An 11353-nucleotide genomic window follows, 5' to 3' on the forward strand; every position below is an offset into this window, starting at 1 on the left:
ATGATAGTTGGCAGCCCTGAAACCTCACTTTACAGCACCAGGGAACATTAAGGTTATAGAAACAATAATATGGTGATAGGATTTTCCAACATTGCCAGGCCCTAAATTGTTCTCCCGACCCATTTCACTGCTGCTCAGAGAGATTGTCATGTGGAACGGAAATGATTAAAGAATGATTCAAGGTCCCCATGAGCGCTACATGACCATTGAACAGAACAAAACCTAATTTAGTGGACTTGTCCCTTAGGGGAGGCAGGAATAACCAGTTTAACCCCCACCTGTGTCCTTGTGGTCACTCTCAGCATCTGGTCAGGTTTCTGTGCAGGAGAAAGCAGCATTAAAATGTGCATATACCTTGTATAGATCCAGAGGCAGAAGCAGGAGGATCAGCAGATCGCTGACAGCCATGCTGCTCAGGTACAGGTAAGTAGAGCTTCTCATGTGTGGGCGGAGCCAAACCACCAGAATGGTGAGTATGTTCCCCAGCAGGCCAAACAACATCAGAGGAATGTAAATCACCGTCACACTAACTGTAAAAAAGGTGATTAGGCTTATTTCATCATATTTTAGCTTCACCTGCACCGTTTCATTCATTTATCATTCCAACAGCTAACAGTTCAAATGAGCCACTGAACAAGTAGCTGCAGCCCCTCGATGGAGTTAGACACAAAATGTTGACAGTTAAAAAACACCTGAAAACATAAGTTTTACACAATCTAAAAGCAGCACTTTTATTTTGAAATACAAAACATGCTGGACATGAAGCCAGGAGATGAAAAACAAATCTAAGCAGCTTTGATCGATTTGAGGATCAAATCCTTTTTATTCAGAGGATTTAATGATGGTGTTAGAGGACCTAAATATTATAGCTCTATTGTTTATCATCTTCTTTGTGTCACTGATCAAAAAACGTTTTATGTTATTATGTTATGTTATTATTAAAAAAAAATCTAAATAATAAAATAAACAAGCTGATACGATGCACCCGTGATTACGCCTGTTGTAGTTTTGGGAGGAGAGAAACGAGGTCTCCATTTTATGAGCATTTGAAGGATTGTGATGTAACAACGACCTCCTGTGGTCAGATGTGGGTACTGCAGGCCATGCATCAAAACAAATGTGGTGAGGGACTCCCACTTACGAGGGTTTTACGGCTGCTTCCAGATCCGCGCCTAAAGATTCACGATGAGCAATGAAGACGAGTCATGCGCCGTAAGTTGGTTAGAAGATAAAAACATCTCCCTGTAACATCCAGCAGTTGGTCATTTAAAAAGTGGTTTCAGATTATTTTAGAGTTAGCATTGTTAGCTCAACATTAGAATCTAGCCTTCTTTACCCAATATTAGAGTAAAACAAAAGGATGTTCTTGGAAGTACAATAAATAGCCTCTGCTAACTGGTTACATGCTGTCCACAACCGAGCTGCTTTTGGCCGGCGGGTGTCGAGTTACCAACACCAGACTTGGCAACCCCACGGGCTCGTTGGTTTCAAACGGAAGCTACGTCTTTTAAAAAGAGGAAAACTACCAACCCCCTCCAGCTGGCTGAGAAGGATATCTGTCCCAGCACGACCTTCCTCTCAGCACGACTGAGACATCAGGCTGTTCTGTGATTATTTCACTGTAAAATACTTACTTATTGTACCTTTAAGTTACGATGTGCATTTGGCAGCTATCAGATGCTATCAGAAAATTCAAGAGGCTAGTCGAGTCTTTCAGCTCTTTTATTGTGAAAATGAGCATCTAAAACCTTTGGTTAAACAAGTAAAAGAGGGTTATAAAGTAAAATACCATCATGGTTTCAGCGACTAGCGCGCTAAAGACTAGCCACCCTGGTTTCCCTTCATCACATCTGAACTAAATGTTCCCTCAGCACTCTGACAGAATTTCTGATGAAGTCTCACTTCAGATGTCGGTTGTGGAGGCTTAAATCACCCAGTTCTCTCTCTCTCTCCCAGCAGTCTGAAATCCAGTTTTAACTGGTAACGTTTAAACTGTTAAAGCGACCGTAGAGATTGTAGCAACAGTTAAACTAATGAAGCTTTTTCTGCTTTTGACTCACTTTATTACCTCCAATCAACATCTGGATTGGGAACTAATTCACAGGACAAAGTTCGATAAACAGAGACAATTTTAAAATTTCTTACTTTACACCAAGAAAAAAGCCATGAAACTAATTTTTATTGCATTTTCGTGTTTCTGGGGTGATAAGAAGCATAACGTATTACAAGGCTGACGTAAAACTTATGAGTGATTGATATTGAAAACGTTAGGAGCCTTTTTTTCATGCATCTCCAGTTTTTCTGGTGGCCTCTGCGCCTGCCTTCAGGAACGCCAACGCTCCACCAGGCCGGCCTGTCTGAGAGACGTTTGGTGTGTTCTCGCTGTGTTGAAATTCTAATTCCATCTTTTAGTTCCTTTTAAAAGACAGAAAGGTTTTATTTACCTGCAACGTGTCGTTAGCTAGCTTCATGCAGGAGCTCTCTTAAGTGTTGGGACCTTTAGGTTAAAGGAAAATAGTAAAAGTTGTCGTGGTGTCTGAGTTGTGTGCTAACTTTAATCCTTTTTTATTTTTTTATGTGAGGGGTGTTTCAAACGGCAGCCTGACCTCTCCAGCACCAGGAGCCGGCTCTGCCCTGATGCACCAACCTCACCTCTCCTCCCTCCTCCTGCAGGCTGCCGAGGGAACAGCTGATCTCGCTCCAGCTGATTATCAGACCTGGATGAAACGGAGAGTCTGCCAGCAGTCCAGGCGACAACAGGGAAAGACAACGGAGTGACCGGCAGACAACAGATTTGGGGTTTTTCTGTTGATCTTACTTGGACTTGAGTTAATGTCTTTGATTGTTAACCTCGTTAACTCGTGGATCTTTGGGTGATCCTTTAGAGATTTAACCTCGTTAACTCGTGGATCCTTGGGTGATCCTTTAGAGATTTAACCTCGTTAACTCGTGGATCCTTGGGTGATCCTTTAGAGATTTAACCTCGTTAACTCGTGGATCCTTGGGTGATCCTTTAGAGATTTAACCTCGTTAACTCGTGGATCCTTGGGTGATCCTTTAGAGATTTAACCTCGTTAACTCGTGGATCCTTGGGTGATCCTTTAGAGATTTAAGCTCGTTAACTCGTGGATCCTTGGGTGATCCTTTAGAGATTTAACCTCGTTAACTCGTGGATCCTTGGGTGATCCTTTAGAGATTTAAGCTCGTTAACTCGTGGATCCTTGGGTGATCCTTTAGAGATTTAACCTCGTTAACTCGTGGATCCTTGGGTGATCCTTTAGAGATTTAAGCTCGTTAACTCGTGGATCCTTGGGTGATCCTTTAGAGATTTAAGCTCGTTAACTCGTGGATCCTTGGGTGATCCTTTAGAGATTTAACCTTGTTAACTCGTGGATCCTTGGGTGATCCTTTAGAGATTTAACCTCGTTAACTCGTGGATCCTTGGGTGATCCTTTAGAGATGCCGTTGTTCTCCAGACCCTTCCGGTCTCATAGAAAAGGGAGAAGGAACTACATTTGGTTAAGCACCCTTACTGTTTCTGGTCACCAGTAATTAACTTGACGGCATTTTTCGTTGAGTTTTTCCTCTTGAGTTAACTTGACTGCTGAAAGCTCGGATTGTAGCAACAAAAAAAAGCCATGGGTCACCTTTTTTGGTAACGCTTCCTTTTACAGTCCCTAATTACTAAGTACTTACATGGTAATTACATAGTAAGTTAACGTGTATTATTGTTTCTGAGTTCTTAAACAATTATTACCATATAACGCAGGTTCAATTCTAATTTTTATTTCATCAATCATTCCCAGTAAATACTGCTTTACACAATAATTACACTTTTTTTACAGTTATACACTTTAATTACACAATAATACACTTTAGCTTACTATGTAATTACCATGTAAGTACTTAGTAATTAGGGGACTGTAAAAGGAAGTGTTACCAATCTAGATTTAGAGTCTACATTGTTCCTAGTGTTGATTAAAGAAAGCAGCTGATAAGATGCCCTTCGGACTGAGGCGTTTCCTCCGTGTCCTTTGTTAATAAACTTTAAGTTTTGGCATTTTGTTCATTTTAACTGAAGTATTTTTGGTTAACAATAGACGTCGCTTGAAACGTGCTCCTTTAGTCATTTTGAGTAAGATACCTCGGTTACCTTTTTACACAACATAAATAAAACACTTTAATTATAACAACAAAACTTCCTGCAATCATTTGTAGGTCAACCCTCCTCCACACACAATCATCAGTCGGGTTGAGACTCAAAAACCTTTTTTTCCTGATGATTAAAGTTTTTATTTTCCGTTATTATTGATGTAGACATCTAGAACCAGGAAGACCAGCAGCAGTCATATTTAGCTAGAACTAATAACTTCTTGGAGGAACGTAAGACGGGAAGCAATCTGCTGCTTTGACTCACCTAACTCCACCAGTCCAAACATGGGTTCCTCCCAGGAGCAGTCTTGGTCGGAGCACTTCTCTGAGAAGCTTGAGGTGAAGCTACAGTTTCCTCCTTCACAGCCGCCACTCGTGCGTCCCGAGTCCCTCAGATCCATGCTGACGCCAGGTGGGGCAGAGCAGTGAGCGGAGCGCTGTGGGTGCCCCAGGTTACAAGGTTTAGAGGTGACGCACGCACATAGATTTCCTATGATGCTCAGTAACCACAGCGAGGAAGAGGATGGTGAAGGTGGAGAGGTGCTGTCTGTTCAAAACACAATGTTTACCAGATCAAACCCTTAGAGTCCACAAACCAGTCATGAATTACAACAAAAATACAAACCATGCATGTTCTGTCTTTACTGATTTCCTGGTGACGTGTTTAAAAACGAGAAAGGACATCCGCATCTCCCAAAAAAACATCTTCAGTGGGTTCAGGACGAAATATGTAACATGTACAATAATTAAATAGAGTTTTGGGTCGACAGAGTCACTATCTACAAGTCACATGACCCCATGACAAACACATGACCTCTACCATCACTGAAATACGTAGAAATACACCTGTGACTGTACGACGCCACACACACCCTTTGTTCCTAATTCAAACAGAGGTCACAGAAAAAACCAGACTTCAAATGCAGCTGCACCAGATGTCAAACCGATCATGGAGCGAGTCAGAAAAGGAAATAACTTGTAGAAATGATCTTTTTTACAGAAACAGTTCATGCTTTAACTCCCTGAAACCAGATGCACGTCTGTTGCTTTTGTTCCTAAAAATATGTAAAAACTAAACAAACCTTAATTAGTTCATTCGTTTGAGAAGAAATCCGGTCAGTCGAGCTCATTTAGTAGCAAGCTCTTTTCATTCAGGGGAGAGGTTCTCAGGAGGCATGTGTGAGTGTAAATATAATAATATATACTAAATAATATTATCTATTGAAGATGCAAGTTCAAGGGGTCGAGTGTTTATTTGAATGAAAAATGAACAAATGAGAACGCAGAAATAGCAAAAAGTACGGATGTAAGAAAATATCAGTGTGGCAACATATCGTGATGTATTTTCCTGCTAAATTATATCGATATTCAAAAGCTGTGCATCTAATTTTGGGAAGAAATTGCATTCAAACATTTATGTATTTTTTTCTTTTGGTGAACTTCAAACGCCACTAGAGGGCAGCAGTGTGCAGTGGGTTTTGTTTCCACCACTGAAACGTAGACCCCTCCAATACCTCATGTTAAACATGTTCAGTATCAGTTTAGACTGTTTATGGAATATTTCTACAATAAATTCAGTTTTAAAAATTGCTAATAACGTCTGACTGAAGGCATCGCTGCATCATGATATATCGTCTTTCCTGTATCGCGATACGTATCGTATCACCACAATGTCACCATTTCACATCCCTAGACAACAATTCAATAAAAGCAAGATATTAAAGAAACAACAAAAAGGTCAGGCACACAGTCACGAGGGTTTCAAAAAGCTGACTTTTATCGAGCTCAGCGGCGTCCGAGGAGGGCAAGATCCTCACAGTGAGACATTCGGGCGAATTAGACAAGAATGGGTTAAATCGGGGATCTATGAAGGTAAAACTCTACCCTCGTGATTACTGATCCACAAATGTTAAACCAAACGTCGGACCATCGTCAAGAGTCTGTTGGCTCTGAAAGCTTCTGAATACACCGAGGACAACGACCACGATACGGAGAAGATCCTGATCCTGAACAGAAAGGTTTCTCCTCTACTCTTGTTAACAGTGAGTCTTTATCACTAGTGGAAAACTGTCCATTTACTTCAATGGCATAAGTATGTGTTCTTATTACAATGAAAAACAAGTTTATCTCATCATCCTTTTGGTGGAAAGCAACGCCTGAACTATGGAGACAAAAGGTTTTATTTTTAAACCGACGATTAGGAGCTAAATTAGACTCACAGACAACACCTGGTGGCGGCGTTCCTGAGTGCTGGACGGTACGCCGGCTTTCCTGGACGGTCTGATGGAATGCTTTTGAACTAAAGATGGCCTGAATCAAGTGTAGGTAACTTTGTTAAAGGATGGATAAACCGTTTTGTCTTGATGCCATAAACCCAGATTTATATGTTTTATATTTGAATATTCTTAGGGTCTCTGATGACCTTCTGACCCACAGTGATGCAGCACTGTTCTGTTCTGGTCCTGCTGGACCTGACTGCAGCCTGGGTTAGGGTTAGGGTTCTTCTCAGTCCCTACACCCCCAGCAGGTCCCTGAGGTCCAGTGACCAAAGCCTACTGGTTGTGCAGCACCAGGCTAAAGGTTAAAGGTGACAGATCTTTTGCTGCTGTGGCCCCCAGACTCTGGACCTCTCTCCCCCTGAGCCTGAGATCAGTGGACTCAGTGGTCTCCTTTAAACTCACCTGTCCAGGCTTTGGTGGGACCTTCATCTCCTCCCTCTCCTTGTTCCTATTCTGTCTTTTATGGGATCCGGTTCCCCTCTTTCCTTTTCCTCTCTCCCTTTCCCTGCGTGAACTTTTATTAATTTTCTAAATTTGATCATATTTTCCGTTTAACATCTTTGGTACGTTCTTGCTGTGTGTAACTTCGAATTCCATTTTTGGTTCTTTTTTAAAACACAGAAAAGTTTTTTTTTACCTTGCCGACAGTTTCGTCTACCGACTGCAAAACTTCCTCAGAGCTGACGCTGACGGTGGCATCCCTTCAATTCAATTCAAGTTTATTTATATAGCGCCAAATCACGACAAGAGTCGTCTCAAGGCACTTCACATAATAATTCCAAAAATGGAATTTGATCATATTTTCCATAATTGTTTTTAAATCTTTTAATTTATTTTGTTCTTGTGAAGCGCCTTGTGATTTTTATCTGGAGAGGTCAGAATCAGAAAACTTTATTGGTCCCCAAGGGGCAATTAATTTGTGGCTTACCACAAGATCAGCATTGTGAACAACACAATCACTCACTTATACAATCCATCACACAATCACACCATGTGTGTCACTACCAACATCCCGAAAACATCATAAGTGAGCAGTGGCGCTCTAAAATGGGCACATACTTAAAGGCCATTGTTGTTTGGCCATCCTTCCCGACTCGGAGTTAAGCAGTTCAATAGCCGATGGAACAAAGGAGTTGGCGAAATGGTTTGTTTTCCGATAAGGTATAAAAACGACGTCCTGAGGGCATGGGTGCAGGGCATGGAGGGGCTGACCTAAGATACCTTTAGCCTTTTGTAGTGCCCTCTCCTCCCATAGAGACTGTAGGTCTCTTTGTTTGGCTCCAATAATTTTAGAGCAGATTTCGATCGTGTTCTGCAGCTTATTTGTATCCTTCATAGACAAGGCGTTGTACCAACAAACAAATGAGAAGGTTAAACGGCTTTCTATAAAACAGCAATAAAAGTTGCAGAGAATCCTTTTATTCACATGAAAATAATCCAATTTCCTTAAAAGACAGATTCTCTGCTGAGCTCGTTTGAAAATGGAGGTGCTATAAAAGATAATTTCTTCTATTAATCCCAAACAATCATGAGCCCACGTGTGGTTTTATTGATGGACGAATAGCACGTTATTCCCGACAGTCACACATCCTGGTACAAAGCCTTTGAACGTGCAGCCCGACGTCTTCTCCAGTGATGCACTGAACAACACTGTAAGTGTGTGTGCATCAGTGACTTGCTGGCTCTCATCATGAGTGATCACACTTTCTGTAAAAGTGAACTCGCAGTAATTAAAGTCATGGACACGCATGAACAGATGAAGCAGTTATTGCATTAAATTACGTCTTAAAACCAGAAGACTGGAAAACTATCTGAAGAGACGGAGCTTACAGTAAACATGGACTTCTCTATCACAGGCACTGTGCCATCAGAGTATTTAACAACTACCCCTGGGTCTCCAAACATCACAAAAGAAAACAACAACTTGTGCCGCTGGTTTAAAATCAGGGCTTTCTTGGCATCTTAATGTGTCTTTAAATATCAGTTTAACTTATGGCACACATCAGACGGGATTAGAAAATAATTGATCATCATCTCATAGGGAGCCTAAGGCTCCGCCCCCTCCAGTTGGCTCATGGATCCCTGAACCAGGCTTTGCCTCATGCCCTGTGTGCCCTGTGTGTGTGTTCCAACTATGTGCGTAACCTAATGTGGGAAAATGGGTCAGTATTAAATATATTAAAAAGTTAAAAGGTTGCAACAACGCCACCCCAGAGCCAGTAGGCTCCAGGGAACTAAAAGGACGTATAGGTCCGGTGCACCCACAGACTGGAACAGACTGGTTTTGAAATACAATAATGGCCTTTATTTAACACATACATGTAAGAATATACTAGATTAGAAAGGGAGGTGCTGCACAAGTCAGTTGGGTTAAACAGGGAAAACCTAAATGAATCCCCCCAGCTGGCTCAGTGAAATGTATCCGGACACAGACATGAGGATAACATGCAAATGTAGATAAACACACAAAAAGAAAAAGCTAAATCACCCAAAAGCACAACAAACAAAACAACTCCTTTAAATGGGTCCAGTTACGTGGTTGCCCTGGCAACCAGACGCTCCACAGCCCCACCCAGCAGCGGGCTAAAATACAAAGTTAAAAGGAGGATTAACAAAACGGCAGTGCGGAGCCTTGGGGCGCACTGCTTGGATCAGTCATCCAGGAACGCCACGGTGAAGCTGCGAGGGACCCAACACAGCCCAGGTGGCGGAGCCGTAGACGCGCACCGCCAACGCAGACGACCACCAGCCGACACCGCAGGTTGACCGTGCTGCAAGATAGACAGATGGTAAAAGCGCCCGGATCGGCTCACCCCGTTACCCAAAACTACTGGCTTACCTCTGCCGAGCTGGAGAGGAGATCAGCTGCCCGAGGAGAACAACGTCCAAACAGGAGGAGGCCACGCTGGTTACGCACCTGCTCTGGCTGGTAAGTTTGGAGCATAAGCGTCAGCTTCCAACCAGCACACACCACAGATACACCATTCAGGCTGTCACAGAGAGGAGGCGGTAAACTGGACTTTACTCACGCTCGCACCCAGGGCCGCTGCTAGGCTTTTGGAGGCCCTAAGCTTGATTGGCCAAGAAGCCCCCCCCCCCCCCCCCCCCAACAACAACAACAACAGCAGCAACATATAAATACCATTTAAGAAAGCTTTTTCCAGAGCAGCATTACAAAATATTAACATAACAACTGTAGGTTCCAAAATTTACCAAATAATCTCAACAGAAAGTGCAGTGTTGTCCTAAATAACACAGCGAGCTTTCCTCGAGGCAAAATCATCAATCAAGTTATCATAAGACAACCCATCAGCATTGATGCTAATGACAGCAAGGCCACTTAGGCGTTCTTGTCCCATTGTTGATCTTAGATATGTTTTAATACGTTTGGGGATGCTGGTGTTGTTGATCAGTGTTTGAAAATGGTTCCTCGTCTTCAGAATCTCCCTCCTGGCTGCATCTCCTTGTAAATATTTAAGCATTGATCCTGTGAATGTTTTTGAAATGTAAAAAAAAAATGTGAATTAGATTTTTGGACTGACACGTCTCCAAAGCTCAACTAAGATGTGCATGTAAGTAACCTGCCGTTACTAGTCTCTGCTTAGTAGCACCGGAATATTTACAAGCCTCAACACAGAAGCTCAGACTCAACTAATTCACCTGCCAGGCTGCCCAGTAGCTCATAAAGACGAACTTACCAGTAAGGGATGTGCGGGCGTCATCTCTGGGTTTTTTTTTTCTTTTCTCTGCTCCAGACTCGTGTTGTCTCTTCATCGTTGGACCTTCAGCAGCGCCGCGAGGCATCAAATAAAAACATTGCGGTGAAGCTAAAACAGAACTTTGGGCTGTACCATTACTCTGCGGGCGCGCGCGCATGGGGGGGGGGGGGGGTAATGTTTGTAAATTACAAGAATATCTATGTAGCCTGAATTTGGACTGATTGGCTGCATACTTAAGATAACACTCAACAGCTCAAGCGGTGGGCAACTAATTAGTATGTTTCCTGCAATATGCTGCTGTAACAATACCCAATCCCCCCCCCCGGTACCGAGGCCCTACACACTCTGTGTACCTTACGTATGGACAGCGGCGGCGCTGGTCGCACCCGGCATATCGACACCTCAAACACGCTTGGTGCTGAGGATTAGAATCAGAGAGCTGTGTGCGCAGCAGGTATCTGCCTCTTATCAAGGCAGCGTTCCCCGCCCCGCAGGATGTCATCCACCTGGACAAATCTCCATGAACCAAACTGTTCATCCCACCACACTTAGATTCATAAATATAAAGACTACAAATCAGAAGTGGCATACACGACAAGGGGGTTTGATGAGGTCAACTGTCCCAACTCCAGCTCTGACGGACAGAGGTCCCTCCAGTCGTGGCGCCTCACACCGACATGTCTACGGGCAGGCAGCCCCACCAGCAGGACCGGGTTCACTCCCATATTGCAGTACACAGATCGGGGTGGGGCACAACGTGTGCGCGAGCGCCATGTTGAAAAAACCCATGTAGAGGCCGGCCGCCATTTTAGATGGGTCTCCTTCGCACCCGCTGCACTCTTTTTCTTCATTTATTTCATTCAAAATAAAAACAAATAAAACATATAAACAATAAGATATGCATAACAATAAATAGAATTTGAACGAAAAGGAGCAGAATGAAGAAAAACATCTTATAATTTCTGCCCCCTTTTCCAGAAGAAATAATCTATTTACACATAATTTACACTTTATCTGAACAAACTGTTTCCATTTTTCTAAATAAGTTTTAACCCATTGATGAGTCACACCTCTTATTCCATACTGACTTACATGTACAGGGCAACCCCACCACCTCTTTTATTTTTTCTATTTGCAAAATAAAGTTCATACCCTTCCATTTGTACTTCATCCATCATATCATATTTGAGCCAAGTCTCTGTT

General features: G+C 42.7%; 1 protein-coding gene across 1 annotated transcript in view; it reads right to left on the bottom strand.

Moving 5' to 3' along the window:
- The window catches only part of LOC107376194 (uncharacterized), a 7974-nt gene extending 7253 nt beyond the window's left edge, over positions 1 to 721 (bottom strand). The window contains exon 1 of the mRNA XM_070542107.1: positions 355 to 721. Coding sequence (XP_070398208.1) covers positions 355 to 594 — 240 coding nt within the window. The 5' untranslated portion in view covers positions 595 to 721. The remainder of the gene's footprint in view (positions 1 to 354) is intronic.
- Between the last annotated feature and the right edge of the window lie 10632 nt (positions 722 to 11353).

Source organism: Nothobranchius furzeri, chromosome 12 (assembly GCF_043380555.1).
Source record: "Nothobranchius furzeri strain GRZ-AD chromosome 12, NfurGRZ-RIMD1, whole genome shotgun sequence".
Lineage (NCBI taxonomy): Eukaryota > Metazoa > Chordata > Actinopteri > Cyprinodontiformes > Nothobranchiidae > Nothobranchius > Nothobranchius furzeri.